The sequence below is a fragment of the Chelonoidis abingdonii genome, chromosome 1 (assembly GCF_003597395.2).
Source record: "Chelonoidis abingdonii isolate Lonesome George chromosome 1, CheloAbing_2.0, whole genome shotgun sequence".
NCBI lineage: Eukaryota > Metazoa > Chordata > Testudines > Testudinidae > Chelonoidis > Chelonoidis abingdonii.
Genome location: NC_133769.1, coordinates 249,909,322 through 249,931,661, shown reverse-complemented (window position 1 = coordinate 249,931,661; position 22,340 = coordinate 249,909,322). Strand labels below are relative to the sequence as shown.

General features: G+C 38.5%; 1 protein-coding gene across 1 annotated transcript in view; it reads right to left on the bottom strand.

The window, feature by feature from the left end:
* TMEM131 (transmembrane protein 131) overlaps nt 1-22,340 on the bottom strand; it is a 179,229-nt gene that overhangs the window by 47,239 nt on the left and 109,650 nt on the right. Inside the window, 13 exon segments of the mRNA XM_075060989.1 lie at nt 353-505; nt 3,099-3,185; nt 6,999-7,103; nt 8,240-8,374; nt 8,469-8,579; nt 8,959-9,129; nt 9,222-9,375; nt 9,882-9,990; nt 12,402-12,510; nt 17,767-17,828; nt 19,066-19,122; nt 19,217-19,367; nt 21,563-21,643. Coding sequence (XP_074917090.1) covers nt 353-505; nt 3,099-3,185; nt 6,999-7,103; nt 8,240-8,374; nt 8,469-8,579; nt 8,959-9,129; nt 9,222-9,375; nt 9,882-9,990; nt 12,402-12,510; nt 17,767-17,828; nt 19,066-19,122; nt 19,217-19,367; nt 21,563-21,643 — 1,485 coding nt within the window.

The window sequence follows — 22,340 nt, the reverse complement described above, 5'->3', positions numbered from 1 at the left end:
AGATGACAGAACAAGGAGCAGTGGTCTCAAGTTGCAGTGGGGGAGGTTTAGGTTGGATATTAGGAAACACTTCTTCACTAGGAGGGTGGTGAAGCACTGGAATGAGTTACCTAGGGAGGTGGTGGAATCTCCTTCCTTAGGAGGTTTATAAGGTCAGGCTTGACAAAGCCCTGGCTGGGATGATTTAGTTGGCGATTGGTCCTGCTTTGAGCAGGGGGTTGGACTAGATGACTTCCTGAGGTCCCTTCCAACCCTGATATTCTTGATTCTATGAATAACTGCAAAATTATCAATGTGTTACATTTAAAAGAAAAACTGCTTATTAGTATGAATACACAAAAAACTTTCCAACCTTTGATTTTTTTCCTGGTTCTAAATCTTCTTTATTGCTCCTCAATCTCTTGTAATAAAACCGCACATCTTCGGACAGAGAGCGTACATATTGTATTTTCACCTTCTGAGAGAAGGAATTCATAATATTTAAACTCTGATGAACTATTTTCCCCTAAAGGAAAGGAAAGGAAAGGAAAGGAAAAGTTATACTGTATACATTTCTCCCACTCAACACACAGTGGGCAAGCCTTCAGACATCTACCTACATATGTAGCATTTACCTACCTCAGCATTTTGGGGGAGGCCTGCACAATTTTTCATTCTGCTCTCCCAAAACAGAGCCAATTCCTCTCCCAGTATATCACAGTACTATGCAGAGAACCACCCTAAGTATTTTCAGGAGGATTAGGAAGATGATTTTTTGAGACACTCCCCAAATTTATCTGACTCTTTTTATATTAAAGGTGACAAAAGAGAGAGACCAAGGGCTGGATTTTAGGTTCCCCCAGCCCTCAGGCAGAAGGGGAACCAGCTGCTTGTGATGGAACTTGAGCATAGCTGCAAACATTTAGAAGTATTTTGAAAGGCACAATAAAGTAGGATTCTGGAATCCAGTAGGCCCTCAGCTACTGCTGGGTTGCGAGTACATATATGGTGAAATTTACAACACATATAGTGCTTTAAAAACACTACTACTAAATCATCACAACCAGAGATGGCCAAAAAAGAGAATGAAACTTTCATCAAAATGTATGAGAAACAAATAGATGTTTCACAGAAAATATTTGAAATTCCAAGCTTTTGTTCCCGCTCTAGTCATGATCCTCCCTCTATAAAGCAGATAAGTAACATGCCACAATTTTAAAGCAGAGTTAGATGACACAGCTATCATCTGCAGAGCCCTGATTAGAATGCTTGAGCCCCACGTTCTTCATCCTGTGTCTATTTCACTATGCCATGCTGGCACTCATTGAGATACTCCCCCTTCTGGCAAAAAGCCATCACGGATGCTCAGTAGAGGACTGGCTTAGCTGGAAATTGTGATTGTCCTAACTGCCATCTCTGGCAGTATAGATGCTACAGCCCCCATAGCCACAAACTACTCTGAAATCCTAACAAAAATCATGGGACCTGTGGTCATGTTTTTCCACTCATTGCAAAGGTCAATGCTAGTGAACGTGAAGGAGAATATAAATAACCTGTGATCTTTAGTCAAGATCAATGACCACCTTTCAACCTTCACCAAATAATATAGACAGATGCAAATAAATTATGTCTTTGAGGTTTTATTGCAAGGAAGAGGACTAGAAAATGCACCCTTCCCTCAAATGAAATCTGAGATTTACCTTTTATATATATCTCAGTGCCAGAGCTGGGGTGAGGAATGGGGATAAGTCACAGCTGTGGGCTTGCAAGCCACAATGATGGCTGTAGGCTCAGGAAATTCTTGAAGTGTCACAAACAAGAAAAATAATTTTTCAAAAGGGATGACTGGTGCATGAAGGGATAGTTTACTACATCGCTTTGTCCTGATGAATGGACACATTCCATAGCAGGAAGAAATGACTGTGCCAGAGCCCCATGTATGGAGTCCTGCAGATACACCCATCTTTTATTAATGGGCAATCTGGGACTCCATTAAAGTCTTTAGCAAAAACTAATAGTTTTTTTTTTTTAATCAAAACACTATCTTAAACCTGTACAGTGATTACCAACAAGAAGAGACTATACAGCTGAACGATCCCCTTTGTGAGCTGACAGCCATACAAAAAATCTTAAAAATCCAATTCCTATCCTTTACTCAACTCATGCCCTTACAATAAAGCACCCCTACACTGGTCCTGTGCTAGCATCTCTCCTCTCTGATCTCCCTCTCCCCCTACACTTTTAGTTCTTGTATTCCTTTCCCTGATGATTCTCCCTCCTCCTTGGTTCACTACCCATCAGAAGGCTACATGCTGTTTAGACTGGGTGATCATCCATTCATGGCTCACAGCTGGGCCAGGCTGCATGAGATCCCATGGTTGTGCCAAATGCCATGGGAGCAGAGAAGATAAAATCTGGTTAATGGGCTGCTCCCTGACACACAGCCCTGTACAAAATCAGATGCTTCTGGGGCTCAGTGCACGAAGACTGCAGCAGCAGTAGAGAGACAAAAGATAGGCAGATCTCCACAAGCAGTCATCGTGTGTCTACAAAGGGATTAAAGTGGATCCAGGACCATACAGCTTCCTTGTATTGTTCCTGTACTGTGCCACATATCCCCTTGGGGGCGACACATCTCCAGGTTGGAAAACAATGCTAAATACACAACTAATTTTGTGTTTTTGTAAATTGGCCAATTTAAGAGTTTCTTTGGTTTCATAGTCTTTCTTCTGAAGATCTCAGAAATCCGGAGATATACCTGATATAATTAGATGCCTCTCTCTAATTCCTGGCACTAACGCAGGAGGAATGATGAAGAAAACAACTGAGTACAGCTACATCAGAATGAAGCTGAATAGAAAGCCAAGTCTGGGCCAGGAGTCAATATCCCAAGCTCTCTTCAAGTGATACAATAAAAGGTGAGTTGAGGTGTGTGTCATGTCTACTATCTGGGATGATAAGAGTTTCTATAGTACCAGCTAATGAAAGCTTAAGAATAATCACCACCGTTCCCTCCAGCATAGCAATTCAGAAGTCATAAAGCAAATCATAAAGGAAGTTGCTCCTGAAAAGGATCTGAAGAAAAAAAGAAAGAAAATATTGTCAACAAAATATCTTACTGGAAAGGAAGGCGGAAGGTGAATGTGTTTAGGGGAGCAAGTCAGTGAACCCACAGCAATTACAGCCTTCACAGGAATTGTCAAAATCTGAAAGAACAAAAGAAGTTTAGTAATACATCTTCTCCAAGTGGAATCTTTATATGTCCATCTATTCATCCTTTTATTTCTGTTTTTAGTTACATCAACACATTTTCTAAAAATCTGAAGTTCTATTATTCATGTTTCATATTTACATATAATCAGGCCAACAGACTTGGCATAATGACAGGACAACCAAGTATGTCAAGTTTAATGCAAGGATGATTATTTTAAAGTCTCATCATCCAGCCAAATATTTTCATTCCTCAGCCAATTTTCTAAAAGAAAACTCCTCAAGTCAAAAGTTTATCATGAAAAATATTAAGAAGTCCATTTTTCCTTAATCACATGCATTCTATTAATTTATATGCAACTCATATAAACTGCATACAATGCAGAACAAAACATACAAACAAGTTACAAACTTTCCAATGGGCATATTTTTCCTTGGAAAATTCAATGACATCATAAAAATACTGCACCTGTGTTTACACAGGAAATATTAAACTGCTCTAGAAGCACTATAAATCGTGGTAAAGTATTAACCTGTAGATGCAAATGTCTGTTTTAGAGATGGAAATATATAAAAGTAGTATTAAAGATGAACAGATATCAGTGCAACAAAGTTCTCACAATCAGAACAAGACTGAAACGTGTGCGCACACAGGAAAAAAACAAACAGCTTCAGATTTTACAGTTGCCCAGAGGGTCAAATATGTATGCATCTGTGCATATGCAAACAAATGCCATTATTATTTCTGCCAAATACAGAATACTGGAAGACTTCTAAAAGAGTCCCCTTTTCTGTAGCTGCATTCAGAATAAACTACAACACTTCTTGACTCCATAAACGCACAAAAACAAACACAATGTTCACAATATAGTTTATAATATGCTATATCAACACACACAAAGTCATTGAAAGTTACAGCCAAATGTTAAAAATGAAAGCGATCCCATTATATGCTTCAAGGTTACTCCTCTTATTGCAGAGATTAGAATATATCAGAGGGTATGTCTACACTACGGGATTATTCCGATTTTACATAAACCGGTTTTGTAAAACAGATTGTATAAAGTCGAGTGCACACGGCCACTCTAAGCACATTAATTCGGCGGTGTGCGTCCATGTACCGAGGCTAGCATCGATTTCCAGAGCGTTGCACTGTGGGTAGCTATCCCGTAGCTATTCCATAGTTCCTGCAGTCTCCCCCACCCACTGGAATTCTCGGTTGAGATCCCAATGCATGATGGTGCAAAAACAGTGTCGCAGGTGATTCTGGGTAAATGTCATCACTCATTCCTTCCTCCGGGAAAGCAACGGCAGACAATCATTTCACACCCTTTTTCCCTGGATTGCCCTGGCAGATGCCATAGCGTGGCAACCATGGAGCCGTTTTGCCTTTTTGTCACTTCACCGTATGTGTACTGGATGCCGCTGACAGAGGCGGTACTGCAGTGCTACACAGCAGCATTCATTTGCCATTGCAAGATAGCAGAGACGGTTACCAGTTGTTCTGTACGTTTGCTGTGCCATTGTAAATTGGCGATGAATGACTGTTGTCAGTCGTTCTGTACCATCTGCTGCTGTCATGGGTGCTCCTGGCTGGCCTTAGCTGAGGTCGGCCGGGGCGCAAAGACAAAAATGGGAATGACTCCCCTAGTCAATCCTTCTTTATGGTTTATCTAAAAATAGAGTTAGTCCTGCCTAGAATACGGGGCAAGTGTACTAGAAAGCCAGTGTATCAGAGAACCAGAGAGCACAGCCGCTCCGTGTCAGATCCCACAGAAATGATGAGCTGCATGCCATTCACAGGGGGTGCCCCTGCAACAACCCCACCTGTTGATTCCCTTCTCCCCCAACCTTTCTGGGCTATCATGGCAGTGCCCCCATTTGTGTGATGAAGTAATAAAGAATGCAGAAATAAGATACACTGGACTTTTTAGTGAGATAAAATGAGGGGGAGGCAGCCTCCAGCTGCTATGATAGTCCAGGCAGGACATTAAATGGTGGAGGGGAGACGAGCCCAGCATCCCGCTGCTATGATAGCCCAGGCAGTACAGAATCTTTTCTTTACACAGGAAAGGGAGGGGGGGCTGATGGAACTCAGCCCCCAGTTGCTATGATAAGGACTGTTACCAGCCATTCTGTATCATCTACCGGGAATGACCAGGAGTCATTCCTATTTTTACCCTGGTGCCCCGGCTGACCTCACCTGAGGCCAGCCAGGAGCACTCGCGGGCTGGTGATGACGATGGATAACAGTCATACTGTACCATCTGCCACTGGGGATGGGAGGGGAGAGGATGCTGCTATTCATTGCCATAGAACCGCGTCTACCAGCAGCATGCAGTAGACATAGGGTGACATATAAAAAAGTCAAGAAATGATTTTTTTCCCTTTTCTTTCACGGGGAGGGAAGGGGGGTAAATTGACGACATATACCCTGAAACACCCCGGACAATGTGTTTGACCCTACAGGGATTGGGAGCTCAGCCAAGAATGCAAATGCTTTTCGGAGACTGTGGGGACTGTGGAATAGCTGGAGTCCTCAGTACCCCCTCCCTCCTTGAGCATCCATTTGATTCTTTGGCTTTCTGTTACGCTTGTCACACAGCACTGTGCTGTAGCCTCTGTCTATCGTAGCCAGGAGATTTTTTCCAAATGCTTTCTCATTTCGTCTTCTGTATCAGAGCTCTGATAGAACAGATTTGTCTCCCCATACAGTGATCAGATCCAGTATGTCACATACGGTCCATGCTGGAGCTCTTTTGGGATTTGGGACTGCATCGCCACCCATGCTGATCAGAGCTCCACGCTGGGCAAACAGGAAATGAAATTCAAAAGTTCGCAGGCTTTTCCTGTTTACCTGGCCAGTGCATCTGAGATTGGATTGCTGTCCAGAGCAGTCACAATGGTGCACTGTGGGATACTGCCCGGAGGCCAATACCGTTGATTTGCGGCCACACTAACCCTAATCCGATATGATAATACCGATTTCAGAGCTACTCCTCTTGTCAGATAGGAGTACAAAAACCAGTTTAAAGAGCCCTTTATATCGATATAAAGGGCCTCGTTGTGTGGACAGGTGCAGCGTTAAATCGGGTTAATGCTGCTCAAATCGGTTTAAATGCGTCGTGTAGTCCAGGCCTTATTTTGTGGATATTAGCATTGAAGACCAAAGAGGTCAAGTAAAGTAACTTTCAATTACTTCTCTCCAACAGCATGACTCCATATTGTGGGCTGATAACACATTCTAAACGTCTCAAAAGGAGGTGCTACAATGAGCTTTCACACAAATGACTGACATGATATATTAAGAGCGTCGTCACAGTGTATCATGTCAAAAGATCCATGCCATGGTGCTTTGAGTATGCATCGAGCCTCAATTCACTTGGACTCGCCTTGAAGCATCACATAATAGATTGAAACAGAAATTCCAGAAGTGAAGTGGAAAGCTGAGCGAAACTTGCCTTTTTCAAATCCCTTCAGAGCAAATACACTAGCACTGTATTTCATTGCAACATATGCTTAATACAGTATTCTATCCACTGGGATCCAGACATGTCATCAATGGATCTGTTATGACTTCATAGTTGATTACTGATGTGGTTTGCAGCATCACTTATGGCAAGCAACTATTGCACCAACGTAGCAACTGCTTTTCAGAGTTAATATCTGAGTCGGGTAGCACAAAGTATAGCACAAAGTACCAGTCCACAATAGGATAAAATGTTTTATTACACAATAACCAAAATATAACAATTAACTCATCTCATCTATGGCAGCACCACAGTCATTTAGGTGGGCAATAAGTATACCTCATAATCTGTTGTTATTTGTATGGCTCCATCATGAATTCCTTCAAGTTCTTTTGCTATTAGTTTTACTCTAAACACAGCATAGTAACCAGATGCTAGTATTACCTGTAAGTGGTAGAAATATATAATTATTCATTTATGTTTTATGCCACATTCTTCCATTATAAACAGAAATATTAATAGGAAACACACCTAATAAACTCCAAGTTCTATATACTAATACAGAATCTGTTTAAATTATTTTTCTTTCAACTTAATCATTATTCTGTCTAAATTAGACTGTAAATTCCTCAGCCCAGGGAGATGTTTTTTTAACCTTCTTTGCGAACCACCATGAACATTTACAGTGTTACCTAGATTAATGTTTCTAAAGTTTCTCTTTATAAGACCTAATTTTCCAAAACAGAACACAATATATCATAGCAGAGAGTAAAGTGAGTTATTTAACTATGGTAAGAACAGCAGAACCAAGCTTGGGATTTGTGGCTGCATGCATTAATGTTAACAATGGTATTATGATTTAATACTATAAGCAGCATCAGTGATATTGGGTTAACAGTCAATCCCTGCAAGGTGCCTATACAAATAAAATATAAACATTATAATGCCCACTGTCCATCCACACCAGAAGAAAGCCAGGAAGCCATGGATTTGGTTTAATTAGGCCATGACTTTATTCCTTTCTCTCCACATACTGCAAGGGAGACCTTAATGGGGCAATGCCCCTTTTCTTCCAGCTAGCTGGACAAAGACCCACAAAGGTTGCAGTGAGAACATTCTGTAAACAAAGAAACTCACAAGTCGAGCCCATCTTTGTATCTCCATATGTACCACTCATATTTCATAAGAGCAGCTGAGGAAAGTAGAGTGAAACCTGTTGCTATCTGCTTGAATCATTTTCACTTCCCTAAGTAGCTGTTATGAATGACTAGTTCAAAGTTCATTCAGCTCTAGAAAGTGACCAGGGAAATGACTACTATGCAATGACCCAGGAAGCATGTATACCAAGATTCAGACTTTCTAAACATTTTATTTTAGAAACTCACCAATCCTTCATACCCCACATATGAACAAATTTATTTTACCTTCTATTCAAAAACATGCTACCTTGTTCATTATCCTGTGAATATCTTCATGACAAAGTTATACTTACGTCATTCATTGCTACATTATTGATCATCTCTTATCAATGCACTACATGCAGCTTTTAACTAAGGACTCAAGAAGAAGAGTTTACTTACTGAAGATTGATCAGATACACTGGCATTTTCTAATTCTGGAAGGTTTGCAATTATTGTGGTTCTATTGCCTTTTTCGGTAACCAGGAGTTCTATAGTCAAGCCATCCCCTATAACATGCCAGCTTTTTATAGACAGCTTAAAAAAGACAAAAAAGATGACAATCTCAGCAATGACACAGACGCAGAAATTTACTACAACGAACAGGAATTTAAAATATGTCGATTCTTACCTCAATGGGATTACTGTTGATGATTGCAAATAAAATGCTAGTAGTTTCTGTTGCACTCAATATGCCAAAATCTATGAAACGTTCCTCGAGTTTGGGGGGTAATACAAAGTACTAGAGAGATTATGAAAGGCATTATAGCTGCACTTAAAAATACACAGTACATTCAAAATCAGAGTTCACTAGCAAATGAATTAATAAGAGAAAGCATTAAAAATTTGGGACTATGCTTTATTCTATCCATGAATCGAACAAACAAACCACATAACTGAGAAATGGAAAAAACAGGGGAAAAAGCTCACCACATTAAACCAATCCCTGACCAATTATTTAGTACGTTGAGAATGTCATGGGGAAAGGAGCAGCAAAATTTAGTTTGCTTTTTTGTTTTAAATCACAAAGGAATTGAACAGGTACCATGGAGAAAAACCAAGGAAATCAAATTAGTACTCTTTGATCTAGAGTGAAATTTCAAGGAAAAATAAATACTTACATCTAAAAAACCTGTGTATGCTCGCACAGGCAATTGAAATTTAGAAGCGTTGGTGATAAGTAAAATATTGTTATCTACATGAACAGATGACGTGGAAGGCATAAAATAAAGTGTGAAAATATATATGGATTCACTAGGTGGGATCAAGACTGGTTTGCTGAAATTCTGGACCTAAATTAGTGAAGAAATAACACCAAAGTTAAAATTTAATATAATACAGTTCATTAAATATTAGGGAAAATTTTCATTGGAATTGGGCTTACTTTAAACATTGTTTTTACTTCTTCTGGTAACACAACATCATGAATGAGGACTGCAAAACTGAATGTATTTGTAAGATAGATTGGCCTTTCCACAGAGTCAGCAGGACTGTCCCGGATGTGAAACAATGTGGCAGCATGATCAAATCCTAAATATCTATTTAAAAAGAAAAATGTATCAAAACCTTCAGATTTTCCTCAAAAATAATCTCCTGTGCTCTTTACCTCCAAAGGCTAAAAGCAGTCAATTCAGGCAAAAGGGATAGCTCTCCCAGTGTATACTCTCTACCCTTGCTTCAGGCTACACTGGCAGGGCAATCTAAGCACAAAACAGTGATTGTTCCCATGTTTTCAGATAGAAGAGCAAGTGATATAAGTTTGCATTTGGAAACTATGACATACGTAGCATAAGCCACTTAGGTGAATGACTCATGAAAGCCACTGAGTGTCCAAATCTTGAAATTTGCTTATGTATTACTGAGTAACACTAGCTCATCTGCTATCCAAAGAAAGCAAAAAATTAGAACCAGCACCTGTGCTACTGAAAGAACTCCGTAGTTAAGAGTACATGAGCAACACCTTACTCCATAAAACACGATAAAAGAAAAGCATCTGATTCTCGGTGTTTAATTTTTAATCAGCACTCAGTTTATACAGACTTACCCATCTAATATTTCTGCTTGATAGGGAATTTCAAGTTTTGAATAACTCTTCTCTTTTGCTTTAACAGTTATTTTTCCAGAAGACTGAGAATGTCTTTTTGCTTTTGATGCTGCACATGTACAACAAAGAATGAAATAGGTTCTGTGATCACTTTATTTACATAAAATAGTAAATCAATAGCTATTCTTTATTCTTAAAATTTAATTGTTAAGCAATTAAAGATGCCATTAAAAGTTAACTGCTGCAAACTAGTAGGATCATTTTTCTCACCTAACTGATTTATACATAAAATACTAAAGCTGTAATTTTTTTCTTTATATGCATAGGAAGATGGGTACCTTAGTCACCAATAGACCAGGGCACAGTTATTTAAAAATCATGAGACCTTCATCTTTACATTCCTTATTCTAAAGAACTGCTTCAAGATTACTTGTTGCTACTAGATGAGATACCTTCTATTAAAAGACATTTACTAGTATCAATAGGCTGCATATGGTGGAGCTGGAGAGATTCTTAAGACTGAATATTTTTAGACAAACAATCATACTTGATGTTTGGCAGTGACTTAAAAAAAAAATACTCAGTCCAAACTCTCAGACCAGTAGTAATTGGGAGCAAAGTGCAACAAAATTAAGTCCCAGTTTGAGCCTTACTGAAGTAGACAAGGAATTAGCCAAAAAGTTACTCTATCAGGTGGCAAGGAAAATAAATGCGAACAAGAGAGAACTATTTGTGAGATAAGGTTATGACTGGGGAGGAAACTGAATCTTTCCCCTAAGGAAAGTTTCAGGGAGTGGCATGGAATAAACCTCAAATAAAAGTCACAGGGATCCAGTATTATTAAATAAGGAAAGAAAAAAAAAACCTGGACGTTTTAACTTGGAAGACTATAGAAATGAGCAAAACCACAGTGGTTGCAAGGACTCAGATGTAGCACAAGCTGAAACAAGACAGAAGCCTTGGGGGTTGTTCCCAAGGTCTCTCAGCAAGCAGATCATCATGCTTGTAGAAACACCACAAGAAAGCAGTTAATGAAGTCATGAATATTCGCTGGTGGAAGCCACAAACACCTACAACTTTCATATATTAGGGCAGTAAAATCAGAAAAATGTTCAGAATAGGTCCTCTTCATTAAGCCAACCCCTCAGCGAACCACTTAAATGCTGCAAATGGTCTATTAGACAGAATGTTGAACCCAGCTGAGTGTGCAACTTCACACTACACAACTTAAAGTGCCCTACCACACTCATTTGATCTCAGTCTTAATAATCTGTTTTTTCTTCAAATTTCTAAATCTGGACAAATCCTTTCCTCAAGCTAGGGGCATCTGGCAAGTCTAGAATTCGTGTCCTAACTTCTTATTTCACTCTCTTCTTACAAAATTTTAATATTAGGCTCTTAAAAGTTGCAATGATCGTAATTCACTTGGGGAGTCTCCCAACATTTTATCTTGGTTCATCTCAAAATGCACGATATCCGAACACACAACCCTCCATTCTGAGTCATTTCAGCCTGAGAGTCGTACTACACCCTGTAATATTTTTACTGTAATAACTTGGGGATGCGTCAAACACTTATTCTGATAACTCAAAAACTTTGGTAGAAAACAGGTATGTTTTATGCACTTTTTCCAATAAAATTGCAGGGCAATATTGGCCACATGAGGTTAGGTTGGAAAAGAAATGAACCACTAAGTCTCTCCAATGACCAGAAGAGATAGAAGTGATAGCCACTGTGAGTAGTATGTGCTCTCCCTGATAGAAAGAATACCAGTGGAAGTTCTATTTTGCACACCAATGTTTCAAAAGAAAATAGACTTAAAATTCACAGCAGAATGCTGGAGAGCATTCTATGGTATATGGAATTATTTTCATATCTTCTGGGATTGCCCCAAATTGAAAAAGTTTTCTGATCTGATGTTGGAAAATACTGAAGATCCAAGAAATGATATATCTTGTCCAAATTTCTATTACTAAAGTATAAGGAAAGTATCTGCTTTCTTGAAATTTATAAATACCTAATTTTTACCATTAACAATTCAGTTTTACCTTTAATAAACATGCATCTGATGAAGTGAGTATTCATCCACAAAAGCGTGTGCTCCAATACATCTGTTAGTCTATAAGGTGCTACAGGACTCTTTGTTGCTTTAACAAACGATCAACTAAAAACTGATATATTCTACAAACAATTCTGCTTATGTAGCCAAGTAATTTTGCTATTCCATTTTTTTTAAATGTTTACAAGATGGAGTACTTTAGAATTCATCTATTCCTGCTACTAACTCAAACGATTAGTTTACAGTTTTACATGCCATAATTATTTCCAAAGAAACCAGTTTTGAAGTCACATGAATCAACAAAATTCTGACATGAGAAGGAATTACTCACTTTCCCTAGAAATATGACACAGAACATACATTTTTCCGAAGAAGTATTTTTCAAATTTTCATGAGATTTCAGTAGCACTTTAGAAATATTTTAAAATTTCTACAAAGAAATAAAAAAAATAAATACTTACCATCAAAACTAATGCTTGCAACTTTGGTATATTTACTCTCAGAAGCTTTTAATGTAACTGGCTTAAAGTGTACTGTTATAGCTTCATTTTGTGGTGTGGGTCGAACACTCTGCAAACAGAAGCCAAAATATTAAACAGTTAATTTGCTAAAAATTTACAAACCACCACCAAAACAGTGCACAGCTTTTTGTATTTTTCCAAATGATCAGGTGAACAGCAGTTGCAGCTTTTTTACAGTTTTATATTCACTATAATGAGGACAGCATTGTAAGATTAAGAGGCTTGGGAACTTGTCAAAGGACTCTGAATTAGTCAAGTTAACATCCAGTGAAGTGGGTAATACAGAACTTTCCACTAACAGTATCAGGTGAATCCAACTCTGGTTTTGGGGAGAAAAGTGACTATGTAAAAAATGATACAATACACACAGGTAGTGAGTTTTATCTTACTTTTATAATAGTTAAGATTTTACTACTTTCTACTGTTGCTAACGATGCTGAGCTAATACACCTACAGAAGAAAACTAGCTTCTTTTTTGGTTCACACATCAACAGAACTGTTAAGTATTTAAAGTTCATCAGGAAAGGTTGTGCCATTTGAGGATTCACAAGGCAGTGATCCCAGCTTGACTCAGAGTGTAGGTGAATTTGCAGAGCTGCCAGTAAGAAAAAAAAATGTTGCTTGAATACTGAAAAATTTGTCATGTCAGATACTACACATGGAATTCTACAATTTTACAGGGTCGCTTTTCAGATTCCAACAGCATTTTAATGTTCTAAAGTGAGTGGAAATGGTATTAAAGTTGTGAAATAGTCAATGAACATGGTTAGGAAGTCATTCTGTCACTGTGATTAGCCACAGCTTATTTGCAGAGGTCCCAATGGTCATACAACAGAGTAGTTCAGGATCCTGAATATATCAGTACAATGTTATTTAATAAAAGTTGCTGGGATTTTCTTCATTTAAAGAAGCCAATTTCTAAAATTTTGTGTATCTATATTACTGCTTTCTGCTAGATGAGTTATCAGACCTATCCAAATCAGATTTGATGCCCTTGAGTGGCTGGCTTCCAGATGCAACCAGCCCAACTAACACTACTACAGTAGAACTTCAGAGTTACAAACACCAGAGTTACGAACTGACCAGTCAATCACACACTTCATTTGGAGCTGGAAGTATGCAATCGGGCAGCAGCGAGACAAAAAGCAAAAAACAAAAACAAACACGGTATAGGACTGTGTTTAAATGTAAACTACTAAAAAAAAATAAAGGGAAAGCAGCATTTTTCTTCTGCATAGTAAAGTTTCAAAGCTGTATTAAGTAAATGTTCAGTTGTAAGCTTTTGAAAGAACAATCAGTGTTTTGTTCAGAATTATGAACAACCTCCATTCCCCAGGTGCTCCTATCTCTGAGGTTCTACTGTACAGTTAACAAATAGTCTCTATCAGTTAAGTGGAAGAGATGTGTGTCTTTGGATTAAGGGGTACTGGGTTTTATGGTCAAATATGCTCTGGTGTAGTATAGATGACCTTGAAGGGTCTATTTATGAATCACATAATTACCAGCTCCCGGGAGAGGACTGTGTGTGTTGCAAAATAAAAAACCTTTGAAGGTGTTGTAAACAAGCACAGAACTTACATTTTATGGCCATTTGTACCTCCCCTAAAGCAATGGATAACAATTTTTAATGGCTCTTGCATATGCAACTGATTGAGGCACACTTACTTTTATCTGTTCCTTAATAGTCAAAGTTGAAAATTACAGAAGTTATATCCAGCAATTAAAGTTTGGAAATATTTAAAAGGGCCAGTTCATTCTATATACAAGATTCTTTATGTAGTTCTGTCAGGAAAGTAGGAAATTTTAGAAATGCATGTAACTCAACATCAGTGGTGCACCAAAGTTCTGCAGGTGGACTCCTCAAAATGCCTACTTCGTGGCTAAAACTCATTAAAAAGGAATTAATCTTTGTATTACTAAGTTCTGTTGCTGTCCAAAATTCCTTAATTGTTTTCACTTGTAGCTCTCAAATTCTCCACGTGGATTAAAACATTTAAAAGCAAATTAATTCAAATTAGAGAGATTAAGGACCAACTAACCACCTCAAAGACCTTCTTAAATCTAAAACAAAATCTCATTTCCCCCCAAATTAAAACGCTCATCCAAATACCACCTTAAAAAACAAGTTTATTTCAGTGTTCCTAGAAAGTCACCAAATCTGCACCCAAAGAGGAAGGCACAGGAATGACATTCCAAATCTGAAGACCTCTCACCAAGAATGAATGCTGGGCCATCAGCCCAGCCTGCCTATGTAAACTAGCAACTGCCATATCACCACACAAGGAAAAAAGGAGAGTTTCAAGTAGCCATCTACACAACATTTAGATCTGCCATGGACTGTTGCTCTCAGACTTCCATGCTGATGTTCCAACTTACCGACCAAGCTTAACTAAATGACACTCACTTTTTCTGTGTCCCCAATCAATAGGTAACAGCATATTTGAAAACTTAAACCTTCTATACCTTCTTGAGAGTGTGAATAATGAAGCCATAGCATAGTTATGGTGAAAGAACTGGAAGATTCCTTCTTCTCTTCTTCCCTCTACCTTCTGTTAATCAGACTCAAAAACAGACAGCTAAACCCTGGACTGAATCCTCAATCTAGAGGGGGGCATAAACTTGCCAACTTTCACAGAAACTGAAACCTTACCACGTAACACCCAGAATGGCTAACTTTTAAGAAAGCATTTCCTTAACTTAGCTTCCCCTCAATTTTGTCTCTCACCCCTTGCCCCAAATAATAAACATACACAAAAAAAAAACACCTATAGATGAATTATGTATCTCTCATACAGAGTGGAAAGGAGAAAAACAGTCATTTCTGTATGAAGCACTGGGCCAGTGATAAGGGTTATATGCCTTGGTAGGTATACTGTGCTCTCATATTCCTATGATGGATCTCAGCTTCTGTATGCTGTTCTCCTCACATGCACGAAACTCCCCTTACTAAACAGTACAACTTTCCAAGCACTTACGCAGGGAGAGCAGCATGTCTGTACTAGTATCTGCTGTGCCAATAGGAGCAAAGTTCTGATCTAGCAACCAAATGTGTTTAATAAAGAAATTTACCAAGCTACAGAACTGTTAAGTGTTCATTCTAGAACATAAACAGACAAAAAATAACCAATGACAAATTTTTAGTAACATTCTGACACTGTCACACAGTTGAACCACTAAAAGGTTGCTAAATATTATCCAGCCAACAGGAAAGTAAACATGATTCTCTCCAGAATAAAAATTAAAAGTAAATTCTTTGAACAGCCACAGAATTCAGAACGAGTCAGTGATTTTGTGTTTAGTTTTCTATAGGCTTCTAACAACACGTAATATGTTCAATTGGCCTGGCTATGTATGCACAAGAAAGAATATAGTAACTTTGGCTACAATACTATTAGCGTATATATGGATAACCTGCAGATACTTCTCTTCAATAGCAGCCAGCTTAGATGTATGCTAAATATAGACACTGTCTTTTCTCATGACATTAAAATAAAATTTGTGACAGACTTTTTCCTTGCTTGTGACCTGCTTTGAAACACAAGCTCCAGAAGGCCAACAGTATATGTCTTAAACTGTTCTAGGAGGAACCTCATTCACGGGAGTTTAAGGAAAGAATCCATACCCATACTAGCTGCTCTGGAATCAGTTTGACTGGCAAGGTAATAGAAATTCAAGCCACGTCTGAAATGCTAGAATAGTATAGTTCATAAATATCACACCAATACAGTAGCTGATTCTTTTGAATAAAAACACATCTCAGGTTTCGTCCAAGGAATTAGGTGCAAATCAAAACGTATAACTCCCTGTTCAAAACCTCGAAAAACATCTCTCATACTTATCAAAGTGCCAAAACATTTATTCTTGCAATGGTAACAGCTTGTAGAAGTGGACACTTTAAAGCTTTTAAGTAAGCATAGAGCCAAAAAAGCACCTGCTAGTGTGTAAGAAAGTGACATACAATCTCATCTGGTTTATAATAACCTGCAAAATGAAATAATAAAAGAGTTTCCTAATGACCAAGAACAAGCTATAAAGCTACACTTATGCAGATACCACAACCTCACAAATAGATGGACCTTTTCTGGAGACGTGTGAAGAAGGTAGTGACTCAGTACCATATTTAGATTCAAACAACCGGTATCACTAGCAAAATAACATACATTGCATTCATGAAGTGTGCTAGATAATTTACAGACCACAAAACAAACAGTTCCTGCCCCCACAAAACAAACGGACAATTCAAACAGGAAAAAGAAAAAGAAGGCAGAGATGGGGTGAGGGTGATGACAGAAGTAATGAGAACAAAATGTGATTGCTCAACGAATATTACACACAGATCTTGATGGATTTATGTTTTTAGCTTTGGTATTAGACCTTGTATTGGTTGTTTATAGGGGCCCTCCATGGGATTCAAATGGGGGTGGAAAGTGGTGGGAAGAGGTGTGATTGTAGGGTTAAAAGACTGGGGAGAGGTGGAAGAAACAGCAGAGGGAGAGAGGGAAGGAAAGTGAGAAGCACAGAAGGCAGGAAGAGAAACCAGCAACAGAAGGGTAGCGATGGTAGGACAGGGGCAGGATGAAGATAGGGCCAACAACCAATGGCAAAGCAGCAAATGCAGAAAAATTCCAGACAGCACAACACTGTGAGGAGAGGAAGATGGAAAGCCCTGAGGACTTGCCCCTCATGCTGAAAGCTGCTGTTGGCAAACTAAAAAGTGTAGAATCTTCAAGGGGCTTTCTGTAGGCTTCTGTTGATATCTATTTTGCCACACAGAGTGAGAGTGTAGAGGGGCCCACAGGGCCAAGGGCTCAGAGGCTTCCACTGGGGCTGGTGAGGGGATAAGGAGTATGGCAGAGTTAACCCCTTCATTATCTGTCCTGCTAGACCTACTGCAGCTTAACTGGTGAGAGAAGAAGCCTCAAGAAGCCAAAGAATTATATATGCAACCTCAGGATGTACTGCTTTAATACGACTAAGGTAGGCAAGCAGGCAGTTTGAACTGAGAATGAAGGTAAAAACATATGAAATTAAGTGAAACGTTGCAATTTCTAGAATGTCAGAAAGACATCAAGCTATATCTTGGTAATAAGCCACTGGACTGTTTAGAAGCTTGGGATACCAACTGAGGGAAAAGAAAAAGTATGTTTCCTAGAATTCAACCTTGAACACCACTTAGTGGACTATATCATGTTAATGTCAATGATTTAAAGTTTGGACACAGTCTTCTTCCCTTCATAAAACTAAACAAAATGTGTGACAATAAAAGGAAATTAAAAACAAACAAACAAACAAAAAAAAAACTTACTGTAATTGGTACATCCTTTGTTCCTGAATTTAATAAATGTAGATTTAAAATTTTTGGCATGTCTGTTAAAAACAAATACACATTAATTATCAGGTCATACTACTATATAATTCATCATACAAAAAACAATCTATTCCAACCAGATTTCTGCACAAATTAAACACTATTCAATATGAAACTTTAAAAACAGTTCAACCAGTCAGAAACTTGTTATTTCAGACGCAACATCACCCACTCTAAAAAACAAAGCAACAAAACCAAACAGCAACAAAACACAACACAACCACTAGTTCTGTCTTTTCATATTCACCACAGATGGATTTTTTCTTCTTTTACCAAAGTTGCAAGTAATTACCATCTCACAAAACTGACACTGATATATTATTTTCTCTGACGCACATACTGAAGATTAACAGATTTTCTGTTCACATTTAATCTCTAACTATAAAAACACTTGTGCCAAGATTTCATAATCATGTAATTGACCAATATTTCAATGAATGAAGATTAAATCAGAACAGCAAATTCAATGAAATTAGAAAAGTAGTTTTTAACCTGTGGTCTGAGGACCCCTGGGGGTGCAGGGACTATGTGTAAGATTTCCAAAGGGGTCTACATGTTCTTTTGAAAAAAAATTGGGGTGAACAAATGATTGAAAACCTTTAAATTAGAATATATTCTAACATTTGTGTACAATGTTCCAAAACTCTTAAGTCACCTAAAACACAAAAACCTCACTCAAAAGTTAAGGAAATAAACTGCATGGACCTAGTTCTCAGAGTTAGGTGTGTGCAACTGTGCCGGCCTAATTTGTCCATGATATCATCAGTATTATAATTGTGCATACAAATTATTTGCGTATAGCCACATATTTAACTGGTTATTTGCATGCACTGATAACATTTTTCCACATGAGCTTGGCATCTGCAATCACATCCATCCATCTTGGAAAATCAGACCCAAGTTATTTTTTTGGTTTTAGTTTCATATTTTATCTGATAAGTATTTTTTTTTTACTACATTTTGGAATATTTATTATAAGGAGGAAAAGATCCGTTTTAAATGGCATTTTAAAAGTCATTTTCCTTTAATTACATTAAAAAAAAATGCCTGTGAAGACAAGCACAAATTAAGCTCAGCAGAGACAGGAGGATCTTTGGGGTTCACCATTCCCCTCCACAAATAATTTTCATTAATGGAGAGCTAGGAATTTTCTATATATATTTTCTACAATCTTATTTTTTTGGGGTGGGATTTAATTTTTAAAACCTAGAATGAGAAACCCTAAGCACAATTTACCTTGTGTTCGTAGTGTACCAAAATCTAGCATTTCTGTTGATGAATAGATTCCTGGAGCTTTACAAAAAAGAAAAGGAAAACTATTAATATTTTCTTATTCTAGTACAGCAATATAAACTGAATATTTTGAATACTGCATTTTCCTACAAACCTGTTGTAACCTCTACTTCAACAGGAAGAATGATAAATTTTGTGTTGTCTGAGGCATTTGTTTTTATTCTAATGAAGGCTGTATGATTATCTGCTTCTCTTGAAGAAAAGCTGGCTCTCATCACTCCCTTTGTTTCATAGGGGGGAATTTCCTTTTGAAATAATCAGACACAAATAAGAACGCAGTAGCTCCTATAAGGCTGCAAACATATATTGTTAAAAAAATTCAGAATATTTGGTGTCATTTTTATGCATAGACAATGCTCTAAAAAGAATTAGCAGTATACTGGAGTGGATTATAATTGCATATTTATAAAAAAGAAAAGAAGGGCTAGCTAGCAATCTACCGATAGCACAATACAAGATACATTCAGAGTTCTGTGCCAGCACGTTTGGCCCGAGGAAAAACGTGCCTGTAGTGAGGTGGTGTGGTTCCCCGCCACCCTGGAGAGGGACAAGCCTCTCAGGACACCAAAATGGGCGGAGCCAGTGAATCCTGAGCCTGCCCCCCAGAGGTCAAGGCCTAGGACAGGAAGTATAAAAGCCCAGCCCCAGAGCTTACTAAAGGAACAGCCGCTGGAGAGACCAGATGCCTGGTTGGTAGACCCCAGCAATCAGCTGCTGACCTGAAGACTAGCCTGATCTGCCAATGCCTGATGCCGACCAGAGCCCCGAAGGGCTGTCAAGCCTGCCCCTCGCAAGTTACCCAGAGGAGCTGCCAAGCCTACCCTTTGCCAGTTACCCTGAGGAGCCATGGTGCTTGACCCCTTGGAGGAGACCATCCAGACCCAGGTACCTATAGGGGGGAGTTAGGAAGTAGCCCAGGGGCAGCCACCCCTAGTCTGGCTGCAGCACTGCCAGAGCCTATGCCAGTGTGTTGTGGCCAGGATCCCACTGACTCAGCAGCAGGCCTTCTGCCGCTGGTAGGGCTCCAGGCTGGGATGCAGTGGAGTGGGTGGGCCTGCGTCCCCCCCTCTCCCAGGCCCTTCGGAGCCAAGAGTCTGGACTTGCTGTTTACCTGCCTTGCCTGTCTGACAGCCTGAGCCATTGACTCTTTGCTGCCCCACCCTGACCCAGGGCCTGGGCCTGCTCATTATATAACAGGGAGCCCGTGACTCACTACTGCCTGCTGACAGGGAGTGAATAACTATGATTTGCCTCTCCTGCTGCCGCGGCAAGAGACTCCCACAGCCAGGCTAATTCCCTGTCACAACTTAAAGGAAGTAGTGAGGCAGTGTGATTCCCGGCTGCCCCAGAGGGGGCCAAACCCCTCTACAGTGCCACATGCTGATCTCTAGCAATGCTATTGGGGGACTGAAAGTGGTGCCTTAGGAAGAGGTCCTCAGCCCTCTTCTGTTGGAGTGAAGGCTTAAGTTGCCTTGCAACAGAGTTTTTCTTGGGACTCTGAGAAGGGGACAGAAGAATTTTTCAACGCTTATCAGAAAGAGATACAGGCATAACTGGGGAATTTTGTTGTATTCACATTGGATGGAGTTCATATTTAAGAGGAGATTTTTAATAGCACAAATAATCACTTGAATACAGAGTAATACAAAAGCAACATACAATAAACTTACATTTCCATCATAACCAAATATAGGTTTATGCGTTTATTCAACCCAACATGCAGGTTTTTTCCTCTTAGACAATGAAGAAATGTTTCTCCTTTAATAATAAAGGTTGTCAGCCATAGCAAAGAAAATTCTAAGGTGATTTATACACTGTTTAATAGCCATAAACTCTGTGCACTGCAATCATACATTGCTAACATGTTGCATTTTGTATCTTAAAGATGTAGCTTTAAGCTGCTGAAATGTATTTTGGTTTCTCTATAGAACTTCCTACTGAAGGATAAAAGCCTTTGTCAGTCCCTCCTTCAGAAGGGCACCACTCATGTCAAAATGGAGGTAGAAAAGAAATGAAGGTAGAGTACACTTCTATAAAAAGGTATTTCTGAAATTAATCAAGCCCAGAACCAGAATAGTGACAGTACACCCCTTCACTCATGGATGCATAAACTAAGGATGTATATTTGGAAGTTCTTCTTTGTTGCAGGGTGAAAGATTCCCAGTCATATACATAATTTGACATCCTATACATGACAATGGTCAAGTGGCATCGTGACCCCAAAATGAATCACTGTATATTTTTCTATTTTTCCCATTTCAGAAAAATACATGAGTAGACACCTGTAATTAAGTAAGTATCTGATCCAACTCTCATTGACTTCAATTTAATAATAATCATTTGTATGCTTATCTACTTTTTAAATGGTTGCTGAACAAGAACAAAAAATCACCAGACCAAAATGAATATAGAACCTATTAGAAAACATATTACCACTCACCCACAGTTTTTTTGTACCCCCTTGTTGACCTGTTGGAAGCTCTAGGTGGAGATCACCTCCACTTGAATACATTTCTACCACCTATGACAAAAAATAAATATTAAAAAGAACTTTCATTAGTTATGTGAAATTATAATCTAATCAATAGTGTAATGGACCAGAAAAGGCACAAGAGCACAGTCTGTTGGATCTATTCCAATTTTGATAAATTAGATTTTGCTGATTTCAGATAATTACAGTGTTAAGCTTCAGGAAATAGGCACCTTCTACATCTATGTATGTCAGAATTTGTAGAGCATAAGGTGTCGCATTTACAGAAATCACATCAATGGAAGATTGGTTCTCTTTTCCAGGCAGGCACAGCTACCACTTCCAACATTACCTATGTCTGAATGTTAGAACACTTTTGCCCTTAGAAGATATTTCTGTAAATTTAAAAAAGAAGCCATCCACACAATGAGGTAGTTTAGGACAAGGCACATCTATTTTTTTATTATTATTATTATTTTTTTTTTTTTAACGTCAGTAGAGGAAAATAAATTTGGTTTTAGATTCAGTACTTTCAGACTTTCAATACTTTTGGCAGTCTTTGACAAATAAACAGTCATTTTTAAGGAAACTTTTTCCCTTTCCTTTTTATTAATGTTTTAGAATTGACATTTTTCATCCATAAATCTCAACACTTTACAAAAAAGTGGTTAAGAATGATTACACTCCATTTTACAGTTGAATACATGCATAGAGAAGTTAAGTGACTTGTCTATGTTTAAACAATGAA